We start from the raw sequence: 18,614 nt of genomic DNA, 5'->3' as shown, positions 1-18,614 counted from the left end.
AGGGTGAACCATGATTTAGAGGGGACTTTTTTTGCGTTTTCGTTTTCAGAGGGGCGAGTAGGTCTAAAACCTCAGAGACAGTTTTGTTAAAGTGCTCAGTGAGTTTGTTTGCATTAGAGGAGGGGCCGGGGAGACTGAGTTGGGATTGGAGTTTATGTTCCAAAGCGCCGGGGGTGGGATTTGCCTAAGATTTCTGGTCACAGTTGTAGTCTTATTGTTTTGTTTAGGGGCGGGTGGGGCTGGAGGGGAGATTGTGAACATAATAAGATGGTGGTCAGACCAATCAATGGGGATGATGTTGGATAAGGATTTCAGATCAGGGTTGGAGATGATGAAGTCTAGAGTAGCTACTTTGGAGTGGGTGGGGGAGGCTGCAAAGCTGCTTGAGGTTGCTAATCTCAAGAAGGCTGTTGAGAAGGTTGGTTGCTGGGTCATTGGGTTCATTCCAGTTGAGGTTAAGATCTCCTAGTAAGAGATCTTTGGAGTTGGAAAGTAGCGATTTAGTTAGAAGGTCGGATTGTTCTTCGGCAAATGGAAGGTGTTCACCAGGAGGGTGGTATATGTTATGGAGTCGTATTGGGGGGGAGCTTTTTATTTTAAGTTTGGCTCCTAAGTATTCAAAGGTTGTGTAGTCAGTGTTATTAATTGGGGAGAGTTGTAGTTTTTCTTTATGAATAATTGCTAAACCTCCCCCTATTTTTTCAGGTCCGTCTTTTCTGAGAATAGAGTAGCCAGGGGGGGCCAGAAGGTCAAGGATGGGTGTGGAGTGTGATGAGAGAGACATTAGATTATAGGTTATAGGATCAATACATTCAGTCTAAGGTACATGTAGATATTGATGTAAGAAGTGATGAGGAGGTAAAAGGAAGAAGAGAACATATAGGGGAAGAAGAGGAAAATGAGAGTGAAAGGGGAGGATCTCCTGTGGGGGGAGTTCCGAGCAGGTAGGCAAGGTGCAAGTGAGTGGGGTTAGATAGGAGGGGGAGATAAAAGGCTAAGAGTAATAAAGAGAGACAATAAGAAAAAGGGTTGCTCGCCCCAATCTAAAAAATAAAAAAAAAACTTAAGGGAAAAGCAAATATATTTTTGGGTCTCAGAAAGAACCCATTGCCCCAGTAGTCCCTCTCATTGAAGGGAAGTACTTTTCTGTGTGGATGTGGTCCTGTTAAAATGGTAAAATGCTCTCACTTACAGTGAAGTTACCCACTGACTGAAGGGGCTAGCCATTTACCTGATACTGTAGTGGGTCGAAGAAAAATGTGACTGACACAATAACAGGCCAATGGACAAAGTGGGCTAGCTGAAAGACCCCCATAAATTAGTATTTTATTTATGTATTTATTTTATATAATTTATAATGCTCACAGCTATCCAAACAAGGTTTCCCAGCTCCAAGGGACAGCCTGGAAGAGGGAACAAAGAGACAAACTTAGTTTACTAAGTGAAAAGCCATGTCTTAAGGTTCTTCCGGTAGCTAGTGTATGTAGAAATGTTTTTTAAGGAAATAGGTAGTGAATTCCACAGCTTAGGACCTAGATGGGAAAAGGAACAACCACCCATTCTCACTAGTTTGAAACATGGGATCACAAAGTCAAGTGAGTGGAAGAACGAAGAGTACGAACTGGGGCGTAAGATTGAATACGTTCTTGGAGATATAATGGTGCAGTACCTTGTTTTTTTTTTTTTTAATATAGCAAAGAGCTTTGAACTTAATTCTGCTGGTGATCCTGAGCCAGTGAAGGTCGAAGAGAGATTGAGAGATGGAAACACTTCTTGATACATGGCAATGGATGCGGGCTGCAGAATTCTGTACAACCTGAAGCTTTCTTAAAACCTCCTGGCATGCACTCAGATAAAGAGCATTACCATAGTCTAGGCGAGAGGTGATCAAAGCCTGGACCACAGTTCTTTGGGAGGTGTCGGTGAGCATTCACATGATCTTATGAAGCCATTTCAAGATGGCAAAGCATGTCGCGGCCACTCTCTCCACCTACGGCCGCAGAGAGTGGTTTTCATCAATTATGAAGCCCAGGTTGCGAACCTGCATGACAGGCAAAGGAAAAGGGCCCATTTCCTGAGGCCAGTGTTTGGGGCCCCATAGGTCCCTATGTTTTCCTAATATTAAAATCTCTGTCTTGTCCCCGTCTAACTTCAGGAAGTTAGCCTGCATCCATTGTGAGACCTTACTAAGTCCATGCTGGAGAGCTGACATTTTTCCATATTTGGCGGAAGAAAGAGAAAAGATTGTTTGAGTGTCATCTGCATATGAGAACAGTGAAAGACCAGCGTCTTCCACAATGGTAGCTAAGGGTCTAACGTAGATGTTAAAGAGTAATGGACTCAGTATAGACCCTTGAGGAACTCCATATGCAGATGAACAGATTTTGGAAACAGCCTTGGAGGAAAAAACCTGGAAGGTGCAATCACTAAGGAAGGATGTAAGCCAAGATAGAGCAAGGCCTTCAAAACCTAGGGACCGGAGGGAGGCAAGCAAGATGGAAGGAGAGACAGTGTTGAAAGCGGCACTCAGATCAAGCAAAATGAGTGCCGTTGTCTCCCCCTGGCCCAGTCCATGATGCAACCTTTCCGTAACTCCAAGGAGAGTGGTCTCAGTGGAGAAGTTGGCCCTGAACCCTGACTGAGAGGGGTGCAAGATACTAGAGCTCTCCACAAAGTGTGTCAGTTGGTTGTTTACATGTTTCTCCAGGATCTTCGAAAGGACTGGGAGCAGAGAAATAGGCCTGAAATTTGACAAATTCAAAATTAAAAGGTCTTGGTTAACGCCACACCTAAAATGGGGTCTTCACTCAAAACAAGTCAGTTGATTTAATTAGCATCCTTGGCTGTGCTCCAGTGAAGTGGAAATGAATAGGAACCTTTTCTTTGCAATAGGCAGAATATTTTCTCTGCCTATACCCTACTGAAGTGGGCATGGCTAGAAAAGCTTTTCTTTGTAATACGTAGAGTCCACATCTCTGCTCATGTATTATCCCCCACTCCACGAAATGCAGCATATTGATATAGGTGGTCACGGCCCTGACGAGGATACCCTGGAAAGGAATGGTCACAACTTAAACAAGAGTCCATCACTGATGGGAACATCCACGCCACACTCTTGGTAGCACCCAACCACTTTGGAGGTCACACCAAAAATGCAAAGTCAGCAAGGTGATATTAGTGCTCTCTACTAAAGAGTAGACCTTGCTGCCTGGAGGATGGAATGTTATCCATAATGCTACCCAGTCTGTATGGAGTTTGGAGGAGGATTTCTGTTCCAGAACTTATTGTCAAAACATATCAGCATATCAGTGTGCAACGTGCCAGGAAGAGAGTGCTGACTTCATTCACATGATCTGGGCTTGTAGAGTGTTACTAAGCTAGTGAGAAGAAAGTAATGTGTAAACTGTGAAAGATTGTGGGCTCTGTGTTGGAAGACAAGCTGGAACATTGTCTTTTGGTAATTTTAGGGAGACCAAGGGAAAAAATATGAACATTAAAATTGCATGTTTGTGGCTGGTGTTAGCCAGCAATGTTCACCATCGACTTGCTGAAACCTGAGGGACTGTCGCTGGTCAACTGGCTAACAGATGTGCTGGAATGATGGGTGGCTGAGGAACTACACATGAGTAAAAGTTGAAGTGACTGGAAGGTAGACGAGGATTTTGACACACAGAGAGAACAAATAAGGCCTGTGCCCCCTTTGCCTGCTCGCATACGTCTTAGAAATTAGGCCTTTGTTTCCTCCCCCTTCATTAACGTGCCTTGATATGGAGAGACAGAGGGCTGTTGTTTTGAAATGGGAGGTGATCTCTCTTTATGAGAATATGCATTGACAATGAAAGTGACGCTGTGTGTGTGTGCTAGTAAGAGAGATAGATAGATAGATAGATAGATAGATAGATAGATAGATAGATAGATAGATAGATAGATAGATAGATAGATAGATAGATAGATAGATAGATAGATAGATAGATAGATAGATAGATAGATAGATAGATAGATAGATAGATAGATTCGGCCTGTAATACTGACTGTGTGAAATACTGGAGTACAGGTATCACTCAATCCAGTGGAGCCTAACTAAAATAGCCCAGTATTCATAAGGAAGCCCAAAGTAGTGATACTAAATAACAGTGAGTCACTCACAAATACCACAAAATATAACATAACTCTTCACAGCAAACATGTTTACCATCTCAAGCCAAGGCACGTGAAATTAATATGGTCTGCTCAATTCAGTTAATCAAACGAAGTCCTAAAAGTGCACTGGCAGAGACAGGGTGGACAAGTCTTCATGGCCGTGGCATTTTGGGACTGCCTACAGTCAGACTTCCATGATGAAAATTACCTAATATTGAGAACAAGCATTGGCGAAGCCAGTAGTTTTCACCTTGGTAACCTATTGGCCTTGCCAGTGGTTTTAGTGCTGCTGTACATCACCATCACCAATGCTGCGCGGCATGGCCAAAGTTTTTTGTAGCGGCCTTTGACGTGGTAATTTTTTAGAGCAGGGTGTGTGTGCCCACAAAATAGAGGAGGCACGTTTTAGGTTGAGCCTAGAGCCAGCGTGCATGCGCGGCTCTGCGAGACTTGTAGTGGAGGAGGGAATTGAAGTCCCACCCATTCTCCGCCCATTTTTGCCATTGCCTTGTGTCATTGTCGATCCTAAATGCTGGCTTCTGATTCCTAAATAGGCTTGTTAGTCCCTCCTTAGTACCGCCTCCTCTTATTTTTGTCACATCTTATGCCGACTGGCTCTTTTACTTCCGTTGTTACACGGTGCCTGTTATTTTATCTTTAAGCACTATTTTCTTTGTCGAGTTTCTCTTACTGCAGGCACAACATCTGTCTGTGACTTCTTTACAATCCCGCCCTCCCTCCCATTGTCTTGCCTTCTTTACTCCTCTCAGAGCCTTCTTTACCCCTGTTGTCCATGCCTACTTTACCCCCGCCCTCCCTCTCATTGTCATGCCTTCTTTAACACCCCCGCCCTCCCTCCCATTGTCGGTGCCTTCTTTACCCCCTCTTGCCATCCCTCCCGTTGTATGTGCCTTCTTTACCCCCCAAGTTGTCTCTACCTCTCTCTCCCCTCCCCCTTGTCTTCTGTTGTCATTACACAAGTTTAAGCTATTGGCATTGTAAATGACAATGTCTTTTATTTATGTTTTGTTTTTTAAAACATAAATAAAACGCATTGTCATTTATAATGTCAATAGCTTAAGCTTACGTAAATGCGAGTCCTATTGCATTGCAAATGCTTGTTTGGTTTCCCCATCGGCATGCTCATCATTAGTTCTCCTCCAAATGTAAGACTGCAAATAAGGTACTTTTTAGGTTGAGCCTGAGCAAGCGCTACTCTGCGAAGAGCTGTGGTAGTTCAGTACGGAGAGAAGCTTTGCCCACTCTCCCTGCCTTTATTTTTCATTGGCTTGTGTTTTTGTCCTTTGTAAATGCTGTCTTCTGATTCATTATGAAGCTTGTTAGTCTCGCCTTAGTACAGCCATGTTGAGGAAGAGGTGTGGTGCAGTGGCCAGGGTGCCTGCCTCCGGACCACGGGGTTCAAGGTTCAATCCCCGGTGCTGGCGGCAGGTTAGCCCAGCACCATGTGACTCTGGACAATAGCTTTCTTAATCGTCCCCGGTGCTGGCAGCAGGTTAGCCCAACACCATGTGACTCTGGACAATAGCTTGCTTAATCGTCCTAAGGGCCCCCAGCTCCGGGACACCTCTCTGGATGTAGCTGTGTGCTTTACAAATACTGGTATTTCATTTGTATCCTCCCTTGGCTACTGGCCCCTTTACTTGGTTGTTACATGGGGCGTGTACTATTTCCTTTATTGTGTTTCTCCATTAGGTGGGACGACGTGCTTCACGTACATTTAGACAGCTGGGATAATGGCGACCGTTTGCTTGATTGATGTGTGGCTGCTGTTCTCTAGCTTTCAGCAGAGCATGTGCCCAGCTGCAGCAGGTGTGGGTAATGGCAGTGCTGGACCGCTTCCTCTCCTCGTCCATTTGTTTGCAATGCTATAGGTCTCCCATTTAAATGCGCAACCTATAGCATTGCAAATATTTTTTTTCATTGCCAAGTGTGGCACGTTTTGTTTTTGTTGCTAATGGCAGCCATGCCTACTTCCATTGTGAAGAGCCAACACTGCCAATAGCCACAACTCCGGCTCCTCGTGGTTGCAAACAGCACTTCCTGCAGCTGCTCAGAGAGCAGCCGGGGGCCGGGGAGCATACCGGATCCGTCTGGAGGTTCTCGGAACCGAGCCAGCACCTGCATCATGGAGACAAAGCCTGGTAGGTGCTGAGTGGGTGGAAGGCGAAGGGGAGCACCTCCTTGTTACCAGTTGTTCCCTTAGCCAACGCCCCCGGTAATGTACTCTCCCCAAGACTAACTGCACTACCTGTGTTTCACCCAAACTAACCTTGCTGCCACTACTTACACCCGTACATCCTCTAACAGTCTGTAGGACCGGGCCTTTGTAGCGATCGAAATGAGTAAATACCCCTACGTTTCTCCTGCCACTTTGTGCCGTATGTAATGATCATAACTAGCTGCTGCTTGTAACTTTGCATCTTTTATAACGAAGCATGTCTTAATAAAAGTGCTTGAATACCTTGGGGTAATGTCCGTTCTGCATAAAAATACAAAATAAATGAATAAATACATTTAGCAAGTGAGGGTTAGAGCTATGAGTTATCTGTAATGATTGAAGCACAATGTAGTACTCTGTGTCGCGTGAGAACTAACTATACAGAGGTACGGTGCATTATTAGGGTATCTGCATGCATTAATGTACAGCAACGTGACGTCACACCTTTGAAATAGTAAGAATCATCTATTATAAACAGGAGGCCTAAGAGGCGGCCACCATCCATTTATTTACCTATAATCAGGGCTTCTTGACTTCCACAATTGTAACCTCGTCGCTTTCCTGCTGTGTAATGAGCAGGTTTCAGCAAAGGCACGTTTCAAGTTGAGAGGAATCCGACCCTGTGAAGCACTACAAGTTGCATTTCAGCTCATGCAAGTTCTGAGAGATTATGCCCCCCTTTCTCCTGTTGATCCCAGTTTTCACTCATTAAAGATGTGAGAATTCTCAGTTAATGTTAGTGTGACAGACTGGGCAGGGCCTTCAGCTATAGAGTCTAAAGGAAAATGTAAACATTAAAATGCAGTTCGAACAAGGTGAAAAGAATGATTTATGCTCTGTCATGAAACTTTCTACCTTTAACTTTTCCTTCTGTTTTCTCAGAGCAGCAGGAATTGGCGCGCAATAAAGGTTTAGCAGAATCGGACATATTCTACGCCTGATTTTAAGGTAGGAGATCTTTCACCCTAAAGTGACTTGTAATGAGGCCTACAGATAATGTTGTATGCAACAATGTTCATATATGCCAAAAAGGATTGTGCTTCTAAAATATTTGAAAGTGTGAACTCAAAGTTAATCTAAAACTGAAAGCAATTTTTAAAACCCTCCCAGGAGCCACAGAATAAAACGGGCACCCCCTTTTATATCAGGGACGTGTACATGTCTTGCTGCTGAATACAAGCAACTTTGTATATGTTTTACACAAAGGGGCAAATTTATAAGCCCCTTGCGCTTCATTTACGCTGCCGTTGCGTCACTTTTGTTCTGGGTTCTAAAATTGCATCTTATGCATGTTCTTACTGCCTGTTTTGTAATTCCCTGCTGAGGAGCGCTGTCATTCTGTGCGCTCCCTTGATGTAAAATTATAGTCCTTCTTCTATTTTTGTGAAATGTCCCGTTTTTTTGCTTTAAAATTCTAGTTCCCCTAGATAAATGCAAAGGAGCTACCTCCACATCTTGATCCTTGGGGCCACTACGAGTTTGTAACCCTCTGATCTCAGTGTTCTTTTCGACGTGTAAGGAGTCAAAAGGCCTTGCATGAGCTGGGAGCCTTTGTTAGGTAGAGCCTGGGCAGCGCATGCGCTGCTCAGACATGCATGCTATGTTCAGGTATGGACATGAAGCTCCGCCCACTCCTATTTTTCATTGGCTTGTGTCATTGTCCATTTTAAACAGTGGCTTTTCAATGGTTAACAGGCTTAGTAGTCCCTTCTTGAATGTTGTAACCTCCCATGAGGACACACTCTGTTATGTGTGTTGTTGCTCTGTAGGCTTTAACTACAGCCTCCGAGCACTATTTTCTCAAATAGCTTTGTGCTGCCTGCTCTTGCAGGCAGGGAAAGACAGGACACGCTCTCTCCAAATGTCAGAGGCATTTGCAAAGCAACAGGTCTTGCATTTGCGAGAGTTTAAGCTATGCCTTTTATTTAACCCCTTCGCTGCGGCGGCTATTCCGCCGCAGCGCTAAAGGGGCGGGGCGGCCGCGCGGCCGCCGCATGCTGGTGACAGAACCGCTCCGTCACCAGCTACAGTTGAGCTGTGCTGGTGACGGAGCGGTTCCGTCATGACCCGCCCCGCTCTTTAGAACGCCCGCGCAGGCGCGAAATCAGCGCCGCGCAGGCGCGGCGGCCGGGCCATGACGGAACCGCTCCGTCATCAGCACAGCTCAACTGTAGCTGATGACGGAGCGATTCCGTCATCAGCATGGAAGGGGTTAACTGTTTTAAAAACAAGACATATATAAAAGGCATTGTGATTTACAATGTCAATAGCTCAAACTCTCGTAAATGCGAGACCTATTGCATTAGAAATGCTTGTTAAATATGTTTGCTGCCTTTTGCTGCCACCTGGTGGTCAATAGTAAATTTGCAGCAGAATTGTGGACCAGACAACATTGTTCTTGAAAGACAATAAAGACTATAACAACATTGATCTTGGCAGACGTTGAAGGCTGTCTTAAACAAGCACTGGTAATACTAATTGGGCATGCTTACATGTAAAGGCAAGCATAGCTGACTGGCTTAGCTAATGGTTGCTTGGACTGCATCTTATTTTTTTTTAACTCAAGTGCACTTTAATTAGGTGTTCATGTCACACACGCTTCATGTCTTTTACAAGTCATCTCTCCTTGCAAGTGAAATAGTAGTAGTATTTGGGATTTGGGGGAGAAGGATTACACTAATATCCTATTCTGGGGGCGCACATTTGAGGGACAGGTCATGACTCATTCTGCCATATTTAGAATCTTTGAGGCCTGTTGTGTGTGTGTGTGTGTGAGAGAGAGAGAGAGAGAGAGAGAAAGAGAAAGAGAGAGAGAGAGAGTCCTATTTACCTTATGTTAGTGTGGCATTCATAAATGGTCATTGCCAAAAAATTGGCCAGTTGTCACTGCTAGACTTACAAACTGCAGAACCGGTTGTTATGTGTCCATTCTACTAGTGGAAAAAGGTAAATCCCAATTTTATATCCAGAATTTAATGTCCTCTCTTGCTCCGAGTAGTAAACAAACAGTTTCTTCTAAATCCAAGAGAGAAGGTTGAGATGACGAGGGCAGTGCTGTTGAAGGTATGTAATGAGCCATTATATATATTAGTCTTAAAAGTATTTCTGGAGATCTGAATTCGATGTGAATGGCAGGCTGGTTGCCAGAGCAGAGATCAGCCGAGGCAAGGAAATGCAAGAACATGCTCCTTTAATCCTGCGATAAAATATAACCTCCTCCCAAAATACACCTTTCAGATATATATTTGCATACCTTGGTGTGCTTTGTGGTACCTCGATGTAGGCAGTCACTAGTGTATTCGGTTTCAATCCTCCATTGAAGGGCATGCTCTGTGAATGAAAAAATATAATGAATACACGTGGGCTCGCAAACAGTCAAAACGACCAAAATTATTTCCTAAAGGATATAGCATATTGATTATCTTTATAGTAAGTGATGCTTTCTTTATAAAGTGTTCCTTAACAGATGACCCCAGACGTGACCCCAACGGAAACTTATGCAAGCTCCAACATACGTGTGCACAACCAAACAGACAATCTGGGCGACACAACCACAGAGTATTGTGCAAGAACTCTTACTGTCCTGCAACACTATCTGACCTCATTCACTCTACAAGCTACTCAACCCACCTCTTACTAGAATGATCCTCCTATAACCACCAACGCCCACCACTCATGGTTTCATAAATACATTGGCTTAATGTATATATTAAACCTTTTGTAACCTGTACATATCATGGTATGTAACCACCGATTTATGGTGCAAAATGTTTTGTATATCATACAGTGCTTTGATACCCTTGGGTCAGGTATGAGCAATATGAGATTCGCAATTAAATAAAATAAAAACATTTTGGTATGGGCCCTGTCTTTTGGTGGTACATTGTGATTGCGCTGGTGTAAGTTTTGGATTGGGAAACAAAGGCCATGGGAATGACCTATAACCTATCCCATTCAGTCCCGTCTGACGATGTGTGTGATGTCGACATTTCTACTAGGTCGACTACTATGTCCTATTGCACTGCATGCAGGGCCGGGTGCCACCGGTGCTCAGCACCGGCAGTTCTAACAAGCATTTGTAATGCAACCCGTTGCTCCTTTGGGACCTTATATGTATTTAGCTATGCAGCACATTAGCCTGGGTGCTGACACATCTACTCTTCTTTAACATGGAGGGAAAGTACGCACGAACTGCTTGACACGCCAGGTATGCGGACACATGGAGAGAAATATTGCCTTTCGGTGGGAAATAATATAGTCCAAAGCTCTGTTTTTAATATAAAATCAGAGCCTTCGGTGGGCATATCACTGAAAATACAAGATTCGAAAAAAATATTATTGTCTACGGTGCTCGTGGAAGATAATTTCTTTGGACTGGAATCTAGAGAATGCTAAAGTGATTCTGGTATTTTACTGACCTCTGCTAGTCGTTTTCAAAGTCAAGTCAAGTCAAATGATCTTTATTCGGATTTTAAAACATCCATAAAAGTACACATAAAATCCAGCAGAAATAAGAAAAACACAAAAACATCCCACTTATTTACAACTTCATAGCGATATACAGTTTTATCATGTGCAAAAATACAATCATTAGTGCAAAATATGCAATGTGCAGTAAGCAAATGTGCAAAATATGCATAGTGCAAGTTTTTCAATCAATTAACAGAGAAGCACGAGACCGTACGGGGAACATCACTTACAACGCATTTTTTACAACGCACTACCATTACATCGCAACCATTACAATGCATACCATTACAACGCATTGCGCTGGGGGGCGCTCTAGGATAGGGAATATATTTAATTTACTATCCAACACCTTCCCTGCTATCCACGGGGACTGGAGTTGGAATAGTAAATTAAATAATTCACTATCCAGCGCCTAAAAGCATTATGCATTGTAATGGACTGCGTGGTAAAAACCGCGTTGTAAAGGCATGCGATGTAAAAGCATGCGTTGTAGTGACACCAATCCGACCGTACGGCTGCTTTAAGAAAGCAGCTCACTCTGAAGATGGCCTCATCCATCTTTAACATTAATAAGTCTTTAAAAGCTCATTTAAAATCAAAGCGTTTTTTCTGCAATACAGCAATAGAAAGTGTGAAGTGTGCATTCTATAAAAACCACAAAAGAAAATAAAATGGAGCAAACTTTGTGTGCCGCCTAGATTACAGGGACAGCTTAGATTTTCCACACATTTATTGAAGCCTAACGGAAAGCAAAGTAAATTTATAATGCTTCCGTCCCTGAACCGGAATAGCAATCTCCTGTTCCATCTGCCTAGCTTTAAGCGGAGATAGCTCTGGGGCAGGGCAGATGGTTTCTCACTTGGCTCCATAAAGGAGATGTATCTAATTGTGGTAGGTTTTACCAAGTCACGCCTTAGCCTCTCCTTGCGGTAACAATCATAGAGGGCCTTTTTTATTAAATTCTTATGCGTGTGGTCAATCAGTTGCAGGGATGTAAAAAGATGACCCAGCCCCACACTCGATAAGCTATTTTCCACAGCCTTAAACCAAGGTATACAGTTAGCCCTCTCACAGTTTAAGCAGTCCAAAATAATATCACGTGACAGGGAGGCAGCGGAATTACACCAGATTTTAGTCCAGAACAATGGGGGTCTAGATCTTATGAAGTCTTCTATGTAGGGGAGGATTAGTTCCTTGTGACAGATTTAAGTTGGAGCACTGATGACCCCCCCTAAATTCTTCCGGCAAAATCTGTTTTCTTCGGTCTGTAATTGATTGCAGTTGGAATAACCCCATACCTCAGCGCCATAGGTTCCCACGGGTAGACATTGTGTTCTATAGATTTGTAAAAGTGACACAATCACGTCTGCCTGGTTGGGTTGGAGAAGGGAGGTTAAAGAATTTATGGCCTTACTCATTTTATTCCTTCCCAGGGCGACGTGGGGTTGCCAAGAGCCGTTGTTGGAAAATAACAGACCGAGATACGGGAAAGTGCAAGTCCTTTTTAGAATATCATCCCCTGATTGAATATGGCTTATTTTGTAACTTTTAGGGCCACAAGATATTATAAATGATTTTTTAAAGTTGGTACAGAGGCCCAGGTCTGCCATATATTTAACAAAACCCGAAATTAAGATTCGCAGGGCATTTGGTGTGCGGCCCATAAGGACCGCATTGTCCGCATAGAGTAATGCAGGAACAGATTTGCCATTGACTTGCGGGACATCATTAGTTAATTTGCCCAGAGAAACACTCAGATCATTAATATATAAGATAAAAAGCAGGGGGGCCAGGACACAGCCCTGTCTAACCCCCCTGCCAATTAAAATGTCATTAGAAACTTCTCCGTCATTGTTTATACGAACACAGGCTTTCAAGTCACTATGAAGGTGTGCCAAAAAATAAACTAAAGATTCATCTAAACCATACTTTAGCAGGACGGACCATAAGCGGGAACGATTAACAAAATCAAAGGCAGAACTTAAATCCATAAAACCAAAATATATAGGTGATTTTTTGGCAATCGTTTATTTGGCCATAAGCAGGTTTAAGTTCAGGCACTGCTCCACCGTGCCCACTTTACTTCTGAAACCTAGCTGGCGGGGATGTAAGATGGTGTTTTCTTCTGCCCAAGTGCTAATTCTGTTGAAAAGGACCCTGCCTAGGACTTTTAGAGTGTTGCCAATTAATGATATTGGGCGGTAGCAGCTAGGATCTAGTCTATTGCCTTTTTTAAATATGGGTACAATAGTGCTGCAAGACCATGTCTCCGGAACAGTGGTGAGGGATAAATTATTGAAAACATTACATAACAAATGTGCCCAAAAGTCAGGTTCAGATTTAATTTGATCGATGGATAAGCCATCTGGACCGGGGGCTTTGTTACCCACGCTTTCAGTAATAGCATCCTCTACCTCTGACAACAAAATATTTAGAGGCTTTATTGCTGGGACAATTTCAAATAGGTTGCCAGATGCAGGAGCGTCATAGATCTTAGAAAAATGGTCAACCCACGTATCCCCTGTTATATTACAGTTGATGGGGGAGATATTGGAACCCAGTAGTCTAAGATTCTTAACAGCCCTCCAGAACCCTCCAACGTCTCATAGGGCAGATGTGCGGACAAGAGAGTCCCAGTGGTCTTTTAATAGTTCTTCAGATCTAGTTTTTAGACAGTGTTTATAACTGGATCTCAGAGCCCTCACCAGGAATGGGTCACGCAGTACAGCGGTAAGGGCGGCCCTAAGTTCCCGGTTAGCTTTATAGCAAGAGGTGTCAAACCACCTGGGGTTGCTATTAGTATAGGCTGGGGCGGGTTTGGAAATTTCCCTTTTTATTACCTTACATAACTCACAGAATGATTTGACGATGTCAGGCCCCGGGCTGGAGGTTGATAGACATACCGAGACTAGTGTAGGATGTTTTTTGATGAATCTAGCTAGAACATCCTGGTTGTCTATCCACTTCCAGGCCACCCTTAACCTGTCTGTCGATGCCGTTAAATTTTTGGCCCCGATTTCTATTCTGTGCCTCAGCTTTTTAATTGATTTGAGGCAAATTAAAATTGGATAGTGATCACAGTACGGGGAAGAAATAACCTCAGATTTCATTAGGAGATCCTCAAGAAGGGGTGAGATGAATACATAGTCGATGGTGGTAGAACTCCCACGCCCGATGTAAGTAGGGGCGGGTACATTATTCACGCCCATATCCAATTTCTCCATTGCATCAACTAAGTCACGTGTTGCCAACAGGTCTAATAATTCTTCTCATCTCCTACAAGGTGGGGTTCTAGGGTGGATGCGTGCATTAAAATCACCTCCCAAGCAAATACCATCGAAGCTGCCATATTTTTGGCCGTCCACAACTTCATCAATGAAGTTAAACAGTTCCAGGAAGTTGGTATTAGGATGGGTTATAAAGTCATTGTTATAGAAATTAATAAAACATAACTTTAACCGGCCTGTATATTTCAATGCCATAAGATTTTTATTAATGGTTGGCAGTAGTTCAGTTTTGGCTCCGGCTGTAATTTTAACCCAGATTGATAAACCCCCACTGGGGCGACCAGTGGGAGGAGAAGGGACTATCAGATTGTGGCAGCTATAACCCTCAAGGAGTAGAGATCTTGTGCACCAGGTTTCTTGCAGCATTAAAACGTCAAAGCTGGTTACCCAATCAGTCCAAGATTTTATATTCATTTTAGCATTGAGGCCAGCAATATTCCAACTCAAGATGGATAATTCATCGGAAGCTATGGTGGAAGTATGGCCCGGAACACCTTTTGTGGGGTCAGATGACAACCTACACCTAACTGGAGAGTTTAGCAATGTTACACTAGAACAGAGAGGTGAGTTGCGTACAGGAACTTCATTATTAGCGTAATCGATAGCTAAGGTATGAGAAGGAGTATCTAATGGTCAGTCCAAACTCCATGTGTCCGCTAATGCGGTAAATCTATTAAAAAGTGGGAAAGGCGATGGTGCTGGAAAAGGTGGAAAGGACGGTGGAGCTAGAAAGGGTTGCCTAGGAGGAGGCCTATAAAAGTAGCCCAAGGGCAGGAGAGTGACAACAGTAGAGGGCCCCGTGTAGGTGCTTTTATAGTTAAGTATGTATTTAACAGTACCAGGGTACCTAAAGTTTAAAACAATGCAGTCCCCGTTAAAGTCTTTACGTAAGGGGCCAACGCAACTCACACGACGGGCAGACAAGATTTCATTTCTAATATCATGACCTACCCCCTTGTGCTTAGTCAGCCAATCAATACACTTGTTATTCAGTTGAACCCAGGATTCACCTTGTCCTTCCTTAAGAGGTGGGACGCCTGCCAATACTAGAACGTAAGGGCAGGCGTCGGGTGGTAAGTGAAGGGTCGGTTCTTGAGATTTTCTGGGTCTGCTAGCTGTTGGTTGTTCATTCCTAGCGTTATTACTACTTTGGGCCACAGATTTTACAGTGGTTATGTTATGGCCCTCCTGTTGTGTGCTGTTGGAAGTGATAGTAGTGTCAGAAGAGCCTGCGACTACAAGAGGAGTTGGCTTGGCTTTAGTGGCAGGTTTAGTTTGCCCTGTATTGGTAGGCCTGGGTGTATTATTGACTATTGGGGTACTGCTAGCAGGTTTAGGACCGTCCTTCTTGCTGCTGCTGATACTAGGCGCACCACACAGGATAACCTTACTAACAGACTCCAGGTCCTTCAGAAGGCGGTCACCCCTAAGCTGATCAAGGCTAATCACCCCTTTCCTTTTTACCTCTTCCTTTTTAACTACATTTTCTAATTTATCTAACCTTTGGTCAATGGTTATGACCGGGCTGACCGAACTGCTGTCCCCTGGCCGCGTTTCCAACGGTGTTACTATGGTAGAGGGTTTCAGGATGGTAATTACAAGAGATAGCGGGAGGTTGCTAGGAGGACTTACTTGGGGTGAATGTAAGTCAATGGAGCTACAACCCAGTGACATCCTCCTTTCTGTATTAGCTATTTCCTCCTGGACCATTATTAGAGCATTTTCGAGTAAACATTCAAAAGAGGGGGGTGGGGTGGGGGAGCAGACGGGAGCAGGCACTGTAGGCGTGTTGTTGCGTTTCCCCATGTTGAATTATCCCCAGCTCACCTCTTGTAGCAGATGTTAGGGCTATGGCCCAGCCCAGCCTCTTCCGGCCTCTGAGGGCCACAGAGGGCCCGCCCTTTGCCCGGGCTTGGCCCGGCGCGTCCCGCGCGCGTCCTCGCGGGACAAGGCCATGGGAATGACCTATAACCTATCTCATTCAGTCACGTCTGACGATGTGTGTGATGTCGACATTTCTACTATGTTGACTACTATGTCCAATTGCACTGCATTCAGGGCCGGGTGCCACCGGTGCTCAGCACCGGCAGTTCTAACAAGCATTTGTAATGCAACCGGTTGCGCCTTTGGGACCTTATATGTATTTAGCTATGCAGCACATTAGCCTGGGTGCTGACACATCTACTCTTCTTTAACATGGAGGGAAAGTACGCACCAACTGCTTGACACGCCAGGTATGCGGACACATGGAGAGAAATATTGCCTTTCGGTGGGAAATAATATAGTCCAAAGCTCTGTTTTTAATATAAAATCAGAGCCTTCGGTTGGCATATCACTGAAAATACAAGATTCAAAAAAATATTATTGTCTACGGTGCTCGTGGAAGATAATTTCTTTGGACTGGAATCTAGAGAATGCTAAAGTGATTCTGGTATTTTACTGACCTCTGCTAGTCGTTTTCTAATAGTGGCAGTTGCCAGAACAATTAAAAAAGAAAGTCTCCATAGCCCACAAAGTAAATACACATATAAGTATATACTAAAGTATATACAAGAGGTCTCAACTGCCCGACCTAAAAAGCAGGTGCTGAAACGGGTCCCTATCGGGCACTATGGTTTTGCCCTCACTGTCAGTATGAAAAAAATTCTTAACTCTGGAGCAAAACCACTCATCACTGCCTTTGAAGAGACTCGTTGTAGGTCTTTTGTTGTCTCATTTCAGAACTGAAACGTTTTCAATATTATATACAATGAAGCCTTAGTTGTTACCAATACCAAGCCAATAGTCCTGGCTTCTAGGTATAATGTTACTTGCTGTACTGTATATCTGGATGCAATGACAGAGCCAGCAAAATGCCTGTCGTGCGGCAAACTATGCTAAGGATAGATTTTTAGCTTAGGTATTTTAAGCCACGCCTTTATTTACATAGGCTACGCCCATTTGAGAGACCCCCTTAGTTTTTTTCATTTCACTTAAAGCCCTGACTGCATGACAATTAGACTTCACTGCAGGTCGACTTGCATCTGGGCCCTTGACCCAGTAGTGAACAGAAGCATGACCTGAGAAGGTCACTGGAAATTTCTAATATCTCGGTGTGAGGTGCAGCACTAGAGCAGGGCTTGGTTCACAGACAGAGAAGCGGACGATGTGCTGTGCTACTAGCACAGGCTGCGACAGGGAATTGGATTATGAGCAGGTGCCTAGGCCCAGACCCCCCTTATCTATCTATGACTGATCCTCCGACCAGTCAATGCCCTTTCCGACCTGCTTCTCCCGCAACGAGGCCCCCGTCTCGCTCCGGCGACTCCACCCTCTCTGCCCCCGTCTTGCTCCGGCGACCCCACCCTCTCGGCTCCCGTCTCGCTCCGGCGACCCCACCCTCTCGGCTCCCGTCTCGCTCCGGCGACCCCACCCTCTCGGCTCCCGTCTCGATCCGGCGACTGTACCCTCTCGGGTCTCGGTCTGTCTCTTGTTCTCTCTCACTCATCTTTTGCACTCATTGCACGTTTCTTCTGATTCTTGTTTTTGCCGTTTGCGTCTGCTTCTCTAAGGCTTAATTTTGTTTTTCACCCCACTTTCTATCTCATGTTAGCATCTCTTTTGTATCTTTCTGTGTTTCTTACCCCACTTTTTGGCTCTTGTTAACATCCCCGATGCATCTTTATCTGTTTTTCTACCCTACTTTCTGCCTCCTGTTAGCATCTTCCCCTAGTTTTCTCCCTGCTTTTTGCCTCATTCTTTGCAACCCTCTCAGCCCCCACCCTCTCCCATTCCATCTTTTAACTCCCCCGACCTCTCTCCTGCTTCCCATGTCTTCTTCATGCGTCTTCCACCTGCATAGTTTTCTGGCGATCGGGGAGCCCCGCCCACCACCCCTGTGCTCCTGCCTCGCCCAGGGCCTACCTAATGGCACCAGGTGTGTGACGCCACTGAGCAGGTTCATAGGCCCAGATTCCACTTACCCCTGACTGGTCCTCCGACAAGCCAAGACCCTTTCGGACCCAGCTCTCTCACCGTGAGTCTCCGGCCTCGCTCCTGCAACTCCACCCTTTCAGCTCTCTCTCTCTCTCGCTCGCTCTCTCTCTTACTCTCTCTCTCTGTCTCTCACACACACACTCCTCTTTCGTACACATTGCACTTTTTTCTGCTTCATGCTTTTGATTTTTGTGTCTGCTTATCTCAGGCTTCTCTCTATTTTTCACCCCACGTTCTGCCTCTTGTTAACACCTCATTTGCATCTAACTCTGTTTTTTCACCCTGCTTTCTGCCTCCTGTTAACATCTATTTTGCAGCTTTCTCTGGTTTCCTCACCCCACTTTCTGCCACTTTTGACAACTTTTTAGCACCCTTGGTTTTCTCCCTGCTTTTGCCTCTTTTGCATTCCATCTCCCGGCTCCAGCTCCTTACCTGCGTCTCCCCACTCCATCCCTTCACCCTGGTGATTGGGTAGCCCTTACTACAACTTCCCCACGCTCCTC

At 44.6% G+C, this 18,614-nt stretch overlaps 1 protein-coding gene across 1 annotated transcript in view; it reads right to left on the bottom strand.

Annotated features, from left to right (window-relative positions):
• Positions 1-18,614, bottom strand: part of LOC147689810 (galectin-3-like) — a 250,363-nt gene that overhangs the window by 129,522 nt on the left and 102,227 nt on the right. The window contains exon 4 of the mRNA XM_086937291.1: positions 9,633-9,709. Within this exon, the coding sequence (XP_086793417.1) occupies positions 9,633-9,709 (77 nt within the window). The remainder of the gene's footprint in view (positions 1-9,632; positions 9,710-18,614) is intronic.

This window comes from Lissotriton vulgaris, chromosome 9 (assembly GCF_964263255.1).
Source record: "Lissotriton vulgaris chromosome 9, aLisVul1.2, whole genome shotgun sequence".
NCBI lineage: Eukaryota > Metazoa > Chordata > Amphibia > Caudata > Salamandridae > Lissotriton > Lissotriton vulgaris.
The sequence above is the reverse complement of the archived record's forward strand: the minus strand, read 5'-3'. Positions and strand labels throughout refer to the sequence as shown.